This window comes from Eptatretus burgeri, chromosome 8 (assembly GCF_056783735.1).
Source record: "Eptatretus burgeri isolate ZD-2024b chromosome 8, Ebu_testis_v1, whole genome shotgun sequence".
Taxonomy (NCBI): domain Eukaryota; kingdom Metazoa; phylum Chordata; class Myxini; order Myxiniformes; family Myxinidae; genus Eptatretus; species Eptatretus burgeri.
This window is the reverse complement of record NC_140968.1, coordinates 96,419,871-96,434,870: the sequence shown is the minus strand read 5'-3', so window position 1 is coordinate 96,434,870 and position 15,000 is coordinate 96,419,871. Positions and strand designations below refer to the sequence as shown.

General features: G+C 42.3%; 1 protein-coding gene and 1 long non-coding RNA gene across 8 annotated transcripts in view; one reads left to right on the top strand and one right to left on the bottom strand.

Moving 5' to 3' along the window:
- LOC147022332 (uncharacterized) overlaps positions 1-14,474 on the bottom strand; it is a 19,094-nt gene extending 4,620 nt beyond the window's left edge. The window contains exon 1 of the long non-coding RNA XR_015061193.1: positions 14,354-14,474. This is a non-coding gene — a long non-coding RNA (uncharacterized LOC147022332). The remainder of the gene's footprint in view (positions 1-14,353) is intronic.
- PDE11A (phosphodiesterase 11A) overlaps positions 1-15,000 on the top strand; it is a 324,082-nt gene that overhangs the window by 182,125 nt on the left and 126,957 nt on the right. For all 7 annotated transcript variants that reach the window (XR_015061190.1, XM_085893118.1, XM_085893115.1 and 4 more), the window contains exons 10-12: positions 1-20; positions 9,818-9,868; positions 10,486-10,632. The exon at positions 1-20 is cut by the window's left edge and continues 73 nt beyond it. Coding sequence is in view for 6 of the 7 variants with exons in the window: in XM_085893118.1 (XP_085749244.1) it covers positions 1-20; positions 9,818-9,868; positions 10,486-10,632 (218 nt within the window). In the remaining variant the exon portion in view is untranslated. The remainder of the gene's footprint in view (positions 21-9,817; positions 9,869-10,485; positions 10,633-15,000) is intronic.

Sequence of the window (15,000 nt, the reverse complement as noted above, 5' to 3'; positions counted from 1 at the left end):
AGCAATCCGTGGCTCTTGATGTAAGTTCATAATGACAGTCACTCCAAAAATGGAGTCTCATGCATTACACATGGGAAGCGTGTGCTTCATATTATTATACACCTTTAAGATGGATGCTCATGTATCATTTATTGCTTTTGTAGTATATATAAAGGGAATTCATGCCAAGTGTTCATACAATACAAATTGACAATTTTACGTTTTTGAATTGTTCAGGGACTTCATTTTTGGCATTGTCAATGTACAATCAACTTCTTCATATACTTACTCTACACATTATATGACAGAGCTCATTTGGTAGTGTGCGTCTGCACTCAACCACTGAGTCAGGATTAAGCATAAACTGCTGTTTTGATACAGTGGCAGCAATGGGTGTTGTGAATTGGAGCATGTCAATCTTCGTACGGGGATGTAAAGCTGACTGACGCGCTACCTTCTACATTCAGATTGTGCACATTAAAGGTTCCAGAGTATATTTTCGAAAAGAGTCGTCAATTGTGTGCCAGTACTGTGACCAAACTCCCTGCTCAGGGTTCGCTGTACAATTAGCATAACTCGCAGACCCCGAATGACGTTGTGGATGTGCTCCTGAAAAGTGTGACGAATATTGAAACGACGAAAGTCAAACAAATTTTTCTCATGAGAATTAATGGAATAAATGGAATAAGTGTGGGGGTGGGGGGGGGGGGTGGGGAGGTGGGTTGGCGTCCCTCATGTCACGACTTCAGGTATTATATTTTGCTTTTTACCTATGATATTACCCTTTATAAATTAATGACAGTTATATTCAAGTGCACATACGTATAAAAAAATTTACCAGACATATTTAAATAAAAAATAAACCTCTTCCAGGAGGGGTTGAAGTTGGTGTTATGGCTTCTTTCTCCTCCTTCAATAAGCATGAGCATATTTATTGATCGGAAGCAAACTTCATAACCTGGCAACATCAAGGGCACATTCACCAGCATCAATTTGATGAATAACATCTAATTTCACTTCCAAGGTAACACTTCCACAATACCTCTTGGCCAATCTACAGCGCAGTCCATTTCTTTACGTGCGACACAAAGTACAGTAGTTCTTTCGGCGATTTTGTGATCTCCCGATTTGGTATTTTAGCGATGTATTCTGGAGTCTTTATCGGTCTTGTAAGTTCTGAAAACACTCGAGAATAAAAGGTATGGGTTTTAAAACGAAATAAGTGCGAGTTGAGACGACGAATATCGAGAAGTGGTACTTATCACATGACGACGTATTTGCGACATGACCTAAAAAGGGGGTATTACCATCCAAGATATCACCACCTGCCGTGGGAGTGCTGGATGTGGATTTGGCATGGGCACGATTTCCAAAATAGTATCTTGTTGTCTCAATTTCTTTGTATTTCCTTTTAATGAATGCAAGTAATAAACAAATGGCTACTTTAGCAACTTTACTGCCATTTATTGATATATGCTGAAACATCATGGAACCCTAACTCTTGCTCATAATGACATTGGACGTGGGTTTTCCTATTACCATTGCTCCTTTTTTTGTCATTATCTCCTGTTGTGTGTATCTTGAAATAGATTGTTTGTGTGAGCCAGGTAGAACTTTGAGCCACAGGCAAGGCTGCAACCCTGACCTTTGACTTTTTGAATTTAGAATGAGGAAAAAGCCTCTTATTGACATACCAGGCTCTATGCAGCCATGGTTAGCTTTTAGTCGGTGTTTGTATTGAGTGAGTGTGGCCAGGCATCACCCTGCACTTCCAAATTTTCCAGCAGAAGATTTTCTGGTTTTTCTGCTGCTTGCGGAGAAATGTGGATGAAGTCCACCAGCAGAGCTGAGGATTTATTAATTAACATCGTTGTGAAACTGTAGTTGTTTACTATTCAGTCTCTGTCTGATATCAGACTAATTGTTGCCTGGTCCCTTTTTAGACACAGGGTGATAAAAAAATACTTTTAATATGAAACCTTGGCCTATGGTGGAGCGAGGTGACAGAGGGTGGAAGATGATGCACTGACAGGGAGTCGAGGGGTGTGGGAGGAGGGTTGCTGGAAGAATGTACAGTAAGTTGAGGGATTGTGTCAAAATTAATTTGAAATAAAAACTATGTCGAGTATTTTTAGAAGTGCTCAGAGCTTTGGGCAGATGAGCACCTGGGAAGGGTAGTTGAGCCCTTGATGGAAGAATTGCCATCAGAAGGCAGACAAATTAAAGATTTCTTCAGTTAACATCATTCACAGTTTGCTGCAGCCTCCAAGACATCCAAGTTTTCATCGCACTGCCTTGCCAATGCATGGAAACCAGGCCTGTTTCACCGAGTAAGTGTGCGAGTGTTAAATACATCTACTCGTCCACGTAAAACAAGGTCCTGCACAGCCTTCGCCAATCAATCAGTTACTGCAGTCTCTCCATCTGACTAACAATTGATATCACCTGACAGCAACAATATGTGCACTGCACAAAACTCTTCTGGTGAGGGGCAATCAATGAAGTGATGGACATTTTACAGTGCTGGGAGTCACAGCCATGTACCCACAAGATATTGATTGCTCTGCGCTCATTCTGGATGACATCACAGTACAAGCAACACCTTGTATCGACTCAGCTTCCCTTTTTATGGATAGCAAAATCAAAGGGCAGAGAAGCTCCAAGTGAGTCAATGGCTATCCATATCTGGCATGCACAACTGTGTCTGAATGCTTGCGCATGGCCGAATGCCGTCCTGAAGTTGGGTTACCTTTTTTAGTAGGTTGGTGGTAGGATTTGCACTTCAGCTACCCTGAAACACTTCATTCCGCAACATATAGGCCTACTAACATGAATCGAAGCCAGAAGAACTCACTCCGTGGGAGCACCTCCTGCGCAGCTGCCTTTCACATGGCAGCTCACCGAATGACGGCATTGGGGCAAAGCCTTCAGAACCCCCAGTCTCTTATGGTTGGGGGAAACTACGGGGAAACCCTGCTGGGTCGAGTTGTGGTGGTGTGTGTCAGGTGGTACTAAGGTGTCGTCCACCAGACGGCAGTCTACATGGATTAACTCGAGGTGGTCGCTTCAGATGGGTAACTGGAGTGTTCTCACTCTAAGAAAAGATAATCACCTGTCATCTGAGCTCCAGAATCCGGATGTCAGCATTGCAGCATATTCTGAGGTTCGGACACTGGACAGTGGTGAGATCATGGTGGGTGGCTACACCTACTACTAGTCGGGGAGTTACTGTAGCTGTGTCCAACAAGCTGATTCCTATGGTAGTTGAGGTAACACCATTCAACAAGCGTATTATGAGACTGAGGATTCGTAATTTCCTGGGTGTCATTTCCCTGGTCTCTGTATATGCTCCGACTGAAGCGAGTGACCTCACAGTGAAGGACGCATTCTATGCCATGCTCGAGTCTGTGGTTCATCAGTGCCACAGACGAGCTACTCTTCTCTTCTTGGGGGATTTCAATGCATCGACTGGCATTGATAAGGATGGTTATGAGACATTTATTGGTTCCAATGGGTCTGGAATGAGGAACCACAATAGCACGAAGTTCCTTGTCTTAGCGAAATGTCGTGGACTTAGCATAGCTGGTTCATGGTTTCAGCCCCATGGCCACATCACTGGACTTGGTATGACATTGCTGATAGTGTGGCAAAGGAGATTGATCATGGTCGCTGGAGGTTGCTCCAGAACTGTAACTCTACCGGAGTGCTCAGTTCCTCAATACCGATTTATCGGCAGCAGCCTGGATTGAGAGATCTGACATGTTGGAGCGGAGGCCTCAGGTGTTTGAGGTCCACACCGTTGAGGAAAGGGGAGGATGTGTTGGGAGGGTGCAGGATGAGGTTGGAGGCTTTGAGTGGCAGAGTGAGGGAGAGGCTTTGAGGGGAAGATTTGAGGCGGTGGGTTTAGGGGGAAGCTTTGAAAGGGTATGCTGAGGACAGATGCAGAAATGGGGGCATGAAGTTTTGATGGGGTGAGGGGTATGTGGAAAGTGGGGATATGAAGTGGAGCAATGCTAAAGAAGGGGATACATAGAAGGGGTGTCGTTTGAAGGACGTATGCATGAAGGAGATGTGGGGGGGGGGGTACTGACACTACTAAAGGATATGAAGGGGATTTTATTGTCGTGTGCAGACAACTGCAAATTGGACTTCTCAAGATTCCAAAATTGGACAAACGGAGATAGAAATTACAGGATGGGTGGTCAGAATTTTTCGTTGACGACATGGAGAAAGATAGTACTGTAGCTACGGCAAAGTGGGTTGATGGACCAAGTGCTGAGCCGACACAATTTTGTGAAATAATCTTTGTGAATAAGAAGAAGAATAGATACTGATGAAGAAGAAGAACATTTGGAGTACTTCTGATGGTGAAATGAGGAAAGTGAAACATTTTAAAATGTTTTTTGGAAGAAACATTTTTTGGGAGAAATGGGATAATGTTGATGAGGTAGAAAGTATAACATTTGAAAGGGGGGGGGGTGGAGAAGCAAAACGAGGAACACAGTGTCAAAAGGGACATGGAATATTCAAGGCAGCTATCCAGGGAGTAGGCCTTGAACAACGCAAAACTAAATTTGACAATAAAGCATGACAAGGTATGAATTAACATGGTATATTGGATGGAAACACAAACAGATTACTTCCAATCGTCAGCAAGGTCATGGAATCCATCATCGCAGTTGATATGAAATCCTTCCTTTTTTTCCAATGTCCTCATCTCAGATCACCAATTTGGTTTCAGACCAGGTCACTCCACCTTGGACATGCTGCTTCTACTTACCCAACGATAATGGAGGTTCTCAATGTCAGACAGGAATTCAGGGCCGTCTCTCTGGACATATCTCGTGCTGTAGATACAGTCTGACATCCGGCCTTACTCTCCAAACTGTCTGCCTATGGCATCCAAGCCCAACTGCATGCATGACTTCCTGACTTCCTCGACTCCCGAAGGAATCCTTTCATCTCCTCTCCTTGTCAACCCTGGAGTTTCCTAAGGCAGTGTTCTGGGTGCAGTCCCATTCTTGATCTTCATCATTGATCTCTCTGACTATCTGGAAAATCCTTTTGACCTATTTTCTGATGACTCCTGGAAAATCCTTTTGACCTATTTTCTGATGACTCCACCCTCTGCCGTGAGTGACATCCCTCATCTTTCAGACAGACAGGCTGCAGCCCTTTCTCTCTCTCTCTTCAGACCTTGAAAAAAAAATCACAAACTAGTCAAACAATTGGAAGATGTGTTTCAATCCTAACACATCTCAAACTCCCACTTTCTCTCTCCACAAAAGGACTGTCTGGCAAAACTTCCTATCTACTTTCTCAACAATCCTCTTGGGGAAGTTAAATCATTCAAACTCCCAGGTCTCACAATCATCAATGATCTTTCTTGGGCAAACCACGTTTCAACGTTGGCCTCCAAAGCCAACAGCCGACGGGGCATCCTCCGTCGTACAAAGTCCTTCTTGACACATCTGCACTCCTATCCACCGATTAAGCTTTCATCCACAGCTTCATGGAGTACTGCACTCCCCTCTGGGCTGGCTCCTCTGCCTCACATCTTGCTCAGTTTGACGTCCTGGAAACCAAGGCCTTTAATATTATTGGAATCTCCCACGATGTAGCTGAATCTATGGGCCTATCACTTCACCAATGTGGGCAGGTCAGAGGTCTCTGTCTTCTTCCACATCCTTCCTGTTCTTGCACGATCTGCTCTTTCCGTGTTTTGTCCCCCAACCCCCATGTATCTGGAGGGCACACATGGTCCACGATCAACCTCCTTCTGGTGAAATTTCCTAAATCCAGGATCACTGCTCACCTCCACTCATTACCTTCATCGCTGAAGGTGAAGGAAGTGATGTTTTCACCCCTTTCTGTCTGTTTGATACTTGCAAAATCGAAGATTTTTCAAGTATATTGGTTCATAGATTTTGTTATTCTGTTTGTCTGTCCGTCTGTTTGTCTGTCTGTTTATCAATTTCAGGTCGCAATTTTAAACCGATCTTCACGGAACTTCACCACATGGTAGAGTTTGTCATACGGAAGAAGCCTATTGTTTTTGGGTTCAAAAGGTGAAAAGGTCAACATAGGCCCAAGGTCAACAACTAATGTGGTATTTCTAAAATCCTCAATTTTCATCTGATTGACATGAAATTTGAAGAGGATTTTCATATTAGGTCACGAAATTCAACCACCAATTATTTTCGAGATTAACATCGGCCAAAAGGACATCGGCCGAATTTCAAAAATTGTCAATTTTCATCCGATTGACTTGAAATTTTAAGAGGAGTTGCAGATTTGGCCGTTGAAATCAATCACAAATTATTTTTGAGGTCAAATTTGTTTTATGGATTTTGCTTAAATTATAATATTATGTTATTTTTGAACGGATTGTTCAATGAAACTTGTGGACGGATTGGGATGAAACTTGGTGGATATGTTGGATGTGTGACAAGGAAGAATTGATTTGATTTTGGTGAAGATCTGAATCTGGATCTGTAAACGATAATTATTTACTTTTAAAAGTGATTCTTCACCATTGAGAAATAAGGCCAAAAACAATATAGTACTGTAGCATATTTCAAAAATGTAATGGGCCCAATATGTTCTTGTGGATCAGGCATTACGTGGCAGAGGAATGTGTTCTTCCGAATTCCCTACTAGTGTGTTCCTTTTTTCCCCCCACCTGTCGAACCAACTTTCACGTTCTCTTCAATCTTATTCTCTCTACAGGTCTTCAAGACAGCTGTGCTCCGCCATCTCCGATCATCCCCAATCCAAAACCATGATATTTTCTTCTCTCATTTACCCTACCCCCCACCCCAATCCTTTGTCTTTCCAAATTTCCAGTTTTCCCTCCAGAGAGTTTCCTGCTGTATCAACATAGCCTATCCCATACATCCTCTCCTGCCTCCCATTCCTCCCCACATCCATTGTTTGTCCACCTCTCTCTGTCTTGGCTTGAACTTCAGCTCTGCTGTTGGTGTCCCCCCCCCCTTTCCCCACCTCACATTGCTGTTCCTCTTGTCCTGATACATCATGATCCATTCATTCCCCTTGTGAAGAGGGTTTTGCATTTGGGTCCGTTTGTTTGTCTGTCTGTCTGTCTGTTTGTTTGTTTGTCCGCACAGAACTTTCATCTTTTTCTCTGCAACCGTTTGTCGGATTGAGACAAAATTTTCACCAGAGGTGCCACTACTCATGCAGAATGTTAGAATCATAATTACGAGGTCATAGGTCACGTGGTGTGGTAGCCATGTTGGAAAAATGGAAAAAACTTTGGACCTCTGTATCTCTGAAACCGCACCAAGGGAAAAATCGAAACTTGGCACATAGCAAGTAATCCTCATGGGGAATGTGTGTTTTTTTTTTGATGACATCATAGGTGCCTTCGTCATGATGTCATAATTGCATATGCAGAACACTACATCTGATCAGTATGAAAAATTTTCAAGGTCATTTTGGGATGAAATGATCCACAGAAGAAAATTTGATGTCATCATTGGTCATGTGATTCAGCAGCCAAATTGTTTTTTTTTAAAACCTTCAAAAATCTTCTTCTCTGAAGTGGTTGAACAGATCAAGGTGAAACTTTACACATATGACCTCCCATCCATGAGGGACAAAAGGTTCACACATATGATCTCATAGGTCACATGTTTTGTCAGCCATATTGGATTTCCCCTATAACCGCTAAAAAATTTCTTCTCCAGAACGGCTGGACAGATTGAGGGGAATCTTCACACAAATGTAACCCAAGCCATGGGTGTACAACTTTGTTGAGGAATAATTGATAGGTCACATGGTTTGGCAGCCATATTGGATTGAAGAAAAATATTAAATGTTTTCTCTGGAATTGCTTGATCAATTGATGTGAAACTTCACATTTATGATTTAGTAATGATGAGGAATAGAGTTTTTAAATTTCCACTTGATCAGACGCATGGTCTGGCAGCCACAATTATTTAATTTTTTGATATCAGTTCTTTTTGTTGATTTGAGTTTGTTTTTTTAAACAAGACACGCTTGGCTGTGCTTGTATGGGTTTGAGGGTAGAGTAGTAGCAGCTGAAATGTGAATCCTATCCAGGTTCCTCCTGTGATGACTTCATTTTTTATTTTTTGCTTGTTTGCGTTCCTTCTGATGACTCCATTGCAGGACTGTACTTATTTGGTCTTCCATTTGATTGGAAATGAAGTTATTTTAATCCCATTCTGAATTCAATTGAATGATGAATAATAATTTTAAAACGTCATGGGTCAGGGTCAGGGTCAGGTGTCCGATCAAAGCGTGGTTGCATCAAAGTGGGACGTCTTGGTACCCAGTCATCACTGCAAGCAGTTATGAAGTGGCAATTCTAATTATGTCTCTTATTAATCACGTAACACACCAGTGCACAAATGCCACAAAAATACACCATACAAAAAAAGCCCTGGCGAGGATCTGCAATCTCTGATTGCTCTTTTTCTTGTTGAATTAGTACTAACTCTTCCACAAGCCTCTACTTTGTATACAAAAAAAACCTAAAAAACAAAACAGGAGCACAGGGTTGAAAATATTACAGAAAAGCACGATGTATTTGGTTGAAGCAACTCCAGATTCAACCAACACGTGGAAAAATCCCGAAACACAAGCCTGATCTCACATCATGTGATTTTTCATTGTTAGGTAATATGGAATACTCAACTGGAATAGATAGCCTGGTGTTGGCGTAGTGGTTGTGGTAGTGGCTTGGGATCCAAAAGGTCCTGAGTTCAAGCCCCGTTGGCTGCTTGAATTAATACACACCAGGAGGTTGACTCAGCCTGTCATCCTTCCGAGGTCGGTGAAGTGAGTACCAGTGTACTGGGCCCAGTGTATGCCCCGGTTAGAATAGGTGTACCATATCCCTGTGTCGTAAGAGGCGACCAGGGTTGTGTCAGGAAGGGCATCCGGCGTAAAACCTGTGCCAAATCATTATGTGGATCATAACGGATGATCCGCTGTGGCGACCCCTAACGGGAGCAGCCGGAAGAAGAAGGTAATATGGAATAGGCAAAGCCTCAAAGCGAACGTAGCATTCTTCTTACATTCGATGCTGCAATTTCCGGTTACTTCAGCCTGGATTCGGGATCAGCGATCAAATGATGTAAATCACGATTAAAAATTATTTTTTGATGATGCGGGAGATATCTTTATTAAAATCAGTGGAGGAAATATACACCATGTCTGATATTTGGGTCTTTCATGTCTCTGACGATGCCTTTATCTCCCGGGATGCATCATTCCCCATGACAAAAACCCGAAGCAAAAGGGTCATAGCCGACGACACGGATTACAAATTGCCGGGGTATTGTGTTGTTGTTGTTATTGTTGTTGTTTCCTATTCTCTCATGTGCACGCCTTGAGTATGAAGCTCACTACGTTCGTCTGAACATGGCGTCTCCATTTTAATTTGTGTTCAAATGTACATCGATAGACAGATATATTTATTGATATATCTCTTGAGTTACCCCATGAAATGAATCCATTGAAGACCTTAATTGATGAAGTTTTGATCACCTTGCAATAGCATTGAGTAATCCAGAGAAATCTGTCATTCAGTGTTTGATTGTTGCCACATGTGTGAGATCGAAGAAAGCAAGCAATCTGAACTCTTTAATTTATTTTTCATCCATTTCCAGACAAAGTTGAGGTGACATTTGGACTAATGCAGTGTAGTGTAGTTTTGCTTTAAATAACCAAGTCTTGCAAAGTTAAATCTCGGTCATATCTGATGTACAATTATTTTGCTGAAAATAAACAAGGTAATCTCAGTACATTCCAAGCATCGCTTTACAGTCTACTCAATCATCTTTTTTAGGTGTTGTCCTACCATGCAACGTGCACGATCGCAGAAGTGGACAAGTTGAAGGTAATCTGGAAGTACAAATCACGGTCAAAACTATAAATATTATCCCACACAAAGCACACAAGGCAATGTAAAGCTTGGCCATTCTCTGCCCATCCATACTCGGTAAAAATGGAGTTTAATCAAGATTTCTTCAGTGGCACTGCACGTCAGCCACTCACCATACAGTCATTGAGCCTTTTGCCGCATTCGTTTCTACTTATTACTGAATCCAATCGTCTCCAATGACAAAAGAGCCTGTGTCATGCCAGGACCCTGTTGTGGATGGTGAGAAATGCTTCTGTTCAGTGGAAGCTCTTTAATTATTGAATGTCCCTGTGAGATTCACCTGTGGAGCAGAGTGCACTGATCAGCGTACACTCAGTGGGTCTTGGCAAAGACAGATTAACAACTTAGTCGACTCTCTCTCTCTCTCTCTTAGATTTTCAAACTACTTTCACCTGAAGTTTGTTTAGCCCAAATAAATTAAAAAGAGAGCAATTGAATGCAAAATGAAATTAAAACATGTAAATACCTGGTGGATTTAGACTATAATTTGGCTGGAATGCATGTACAATTTGGGGGGGGGGGTTGTGACGAAGGCATTATGCAGACCATCATCAGTTTCGTGTGCTCGACAGGGAGACAGTATACCACTGGCATGTGAATTGGGGATTCAGGACCTCATTTTTGATGACTTCTCATTGGATGATGATACCATGATAACCGCCGCTTTACGAATGTTCATTGACCTTGGTGCCATGCAGAGATTCAAGATGGACTTTGAGGTAGGTGACGATTTTAACATCTCTTCATATTTTTTTTAAAATAATGATCTGAATATTCTTGTTACTATTGTGGAGCAAATGTGGATGTCTCCAAAACCCAAAAATTGACAGGTGGAAAAAATAGTGCCACCTTTGGTGGTAATTGGTATTACAAATCATCTCCCTTTATCTTTCGATATGGAGTACGACATGTTGTGATGAATAAAAATTTCTTTCAAAAATGACAAAAATTGTGAAGTGCATTCCCAAGACTGTGCTGCAGCACATTGCCCTTCGAAGGTGGTTCAATAAGAGTACTCCCACCCAGAAGGTGGGAGTACCCACTCGTCTCATGAAGGAACTCGCACCTACATCACGTAGAGCACAAGGATATTAGTATTATTTATATGAATTGCAAGACAAAGGGAGATAATGGAGAAATCATCATAAGCTGGCATCATGTTATGCTCAGATTGGACCATCAAACAGGCCAACCCAAGTTTTATCACTTCATCAAAAGAAAAAGATTTTGAAAACACGAAAGTCATAATTATTCAGATCTGCTTTGCATGATATTTCTTAACAATAAAACTACAGAGCTCTGATGGAAGCCATTGTCCTTTTGTGTTTATGTCAACAACGAAAGTTTGTTGTTCAATCCTCCATGCCAGGAATGAAGTTCATTATACCGTGCTAGAGGGACCAGAAACGACCACAACGTCATTCGTTGATTTCATCAGATCTGTGATGTGTCCTTGAAATGAACCAAAGTTGTAATTTAGATTTGTGTAACATTTTTACTGAGATCGTAGCAAAAACTCAAATCGTCATTGCAACAAAGCACCCAAATTAAAATCAGTTGAATATCCCGTTGTGGACCAGTAAACTGCATCACTGTGCAGTGGCATTTGGATGGCTTTGGCAATAAATGGAATAACTCACCAGGTGGTGTGACCTTTACATGTAATTCCAGGATGCTCGATCTCAAGCACTATTACGATGTCAAGGGCTAAAGAGACCCCATACTGATTTATTTGTTTGGATATGTTCCGAGGGAACCTCTTGTGATGAACCAAAATAAACGACGTCTTTCATAATAGATAAGCCAATAGTAGTCTTTTGTTTTTTTTCTTTATAGTTGACAGCATTGCAAAGACAACATCCACAATTGGGAACTTTCACCATTTAATTTTTTAAGTCAGGGTGAATTGAGTTCGGTTTGGTTCGGTAAAGTTTCGTGGAAAGATTTTCCAAATTTGAATGTTCCAAGAGTTCACCGATTTGATATTCCCATTTGAGCACATACAGTGCCTTCAGAAAGTATTCACACCCCTCGACTTTTTCACATTTTATTGTGTTACAGCCTGAATTTAAAATGGATTAAAATTAATTTTTTTTGTAAACGATCGACACAAAATACCCCAGAATGACAAAGTGAAAACATATTTTTTCGAAATTTTTACAAATCAATTGAAAATTAAAAGCTGAAATGTCTTGTGTCGGTCAATAAGTATTCAACCCCCTGAGTCAATACTTTGCAGAAGCCTCTTTGGAGGTGAGAAATCTGGGTGGGTCTTTCTTTATTATTTATCTATTGACTGCTTTCGACATTTGAATGTGGTACATGCTTGGGAGCCTCATTGTTATGCATTGCTGTCTGCGCTGTCGCTGATGATTCGCCAATAACTGATGAAACCGGTCCGGCTGCTGAAGGGGTGTGTAGCATTGGGATTCTCATGTGTGTACTATGTGTGAACGTCTTTACAGCTGTGGAGGAACTCTGGGAAGGGTATGAAACAGCAAAAGTGCTTACCTTGTGTAAGCCTTCTAGGTTGCTTTATGCAGAAGAGAATGGGATGTGTCAATTTATATACAGTATACCAAAGGTAGTTCCTGTTTAACAAATCTTTTAGAGTTCTCTGAGGCAGTGTCTGATTGGGTGGATGATGGAAAGGCAGTGGACATAGTATATCTAGACTTGAAGAAGACATTTGATGAGGTACCACATCAGAGGTTGTTCGGCAAAGTGAGGGCTTGTGGAGTGGCTGGTCAGGTAGATAATTGGATTGCAAACTGGCTTAGTGGTAGGAAGCAAAGAGTGGCTGTAAGTGGGAGGATGTCTTGCTGGGAGGATGTAAGTAGCAGGGGTCAGTACCTCAGGGATCAGTACTCGGACCATTGCTATTCAATATTTACATAAACGATTTGGATAATGGGGTAAAGAATAAGCTTTCCAAATTTGCGGATGACCCAAAGCTTGGAGGTGAGATAGCAGAAGGGGTGGTGATCAGATTCAGGAAAGTATTGGTACTTGCATAGATTGGGCAAAAGATTGGCAGATGGAATTTAACCTGAGCAAGTGTAAGGTGTTGGGGATGGGAAAGAACAATGAAAATAAAGATTACAGGATGCAAGGGGTAATTTTGGAGCGTGTTACACAGAAGAAGGATCTGCGGGGTGGTAATAGATATGAGAGGTAAGCAGGCAGCACAGTGCCAGGCAGCGAGGTAAAGCAAATCGCGTTTTAGGTTGTATTTGGAGGGGGATCATTTATAAACCAAAAGAGGTGGTGTTGACATTGTACAGGAATTTAGTGAGGGCCACATCGAGAATATTGTGTGCAGTTTTGGTCACCGCAGTTCCGGAAGGACGTAGATGCCGTAGAGAAGGTTTGGCGCAAGGCTACTAGATTGATTCCGGGCCGAGCTAGACTCACCGATGAGGAGCGGCTGAAGGAGACAGGACTTTATACATGAGAAAGGAGGGAGTTGCGAGGAAATATGAGAGAGATAAAATAAGTGCAGATGAATTATTCAACAGAGTAGACAGTGATAGAACCAGGAGCCATAGCCTGAGAGTAAAGAAGAGGAGAGTTAAGACGGTAGTAAGGAAGGGGACTTTCACTCAGCAGAGAGTAGTTGATGCATTGAATTGTCTCCCTGGAAAGGTAGTGGCAGCAGAAAAAGTAGATAAGTTTAAATTAGAATTAGATAGGTACCTGGAAGTTATGGAGATAGAGGGGTATGGGGATGTTGATTGGGCTTTTAGGTAGTTTGAGCATTGATGGGTGATTGTGTACGGAGTGCTGTTGGTGGGGGTCTTGTCAAGGGGGGTTGTGTGGTTGATGTTGTGTGTTTTTAACCATGCCCCCTCCACTGAGGGGAAGAAAAAAAATTATTTCATTAATTTAATGTTTTTTTTTGCATTATCTTCCTTGGATCTTGTGTAAATAAATTAGTATGGTGTTCGCGCAGGCATGATGGGCTGAATGGCCTCCTCATGTGTTAGATGTCCTTGTATTTCCTTATTTCTTGCATATATATATATATTGTTTTGGATATCAGAATCGGATCCGACTAATGCACACAACATTCAGGTCCTCAGAAAGTTATTTTCATAAATGATTGTCCAGAATACACCCATCCCTTTGTCTGGTGGGATTCCAACTATTTGATGCATTTGAGAAGGGTATAGAACAGATTCTCTGTTTTATGGGATGGCCTTTTCCTCTTTCGACACGTTCATTCATGCGAGAGATAGCCATTAGCCAAATGGAGGCTTGTTCTACTCCTTTCCATTGGGACACATTGGCTTGGAGGTGGATGATTTATTTACACTTTGGACTTACAGGACATTTGATTAAGCACACTGCAGCTTTTTCTGAACAGTTATTCTGATGGTCAAATGTGGCTGTAGATCATTTACCTCACCCACCTATCCTTCATTGACGTTCGACACCCACCTCTCTTTCACCGATGTTGACGTCCACCATTTTCATCGACGTTTAACACCCCATTTGGCAGCTCTATGGATGCTGGCTGGCTCCTGCTTATGTCAGGCCGCCGTTGACATCTTGTGAGTGCCCACGTTTTCGCTCGGCAATTCTGGCAAATGGCCACCCTTTGGCGTCCGTGCAGCGCCCAAAATGTGGCGTCGTGGGCCGGGCCTGTGTTGATTGGGGGTTGTCTTGCTCTGGTAAGGAAGGGATGATCGCGAAATTGACTGTTGGGCATGTGCAACAATGCGCCAACAGGAAAGATGGATTTGGCTGAAGTCTGCTTGAGGCTCTGCTCAGGATAAAAAGGATGGAAGGGCCATCGTTTTGAGAGTTGGTGACAGTTCCTGACAGCTGGTGATGGTTCCTTACAGCTCTTGACCATTGGTGACAGTTCTTGACAGCTGGTGATGGCTCCTTACAGCTCCTGACCGTTGGTGACAGCTTTTGACAGTTCCTGACAGTTGGTGACAGTTCCTGACAGTTGGTGACAGTTCCTGACTGCTGGTGACAGTTCCTGACAGCTGGTGATGGCTCCTTACAGCTCCTGACCGGTGGTGACAGCTTTTGACAGTTCCTGACAGTTGGTGACAGTTCCTGACAGTTGGTGACGG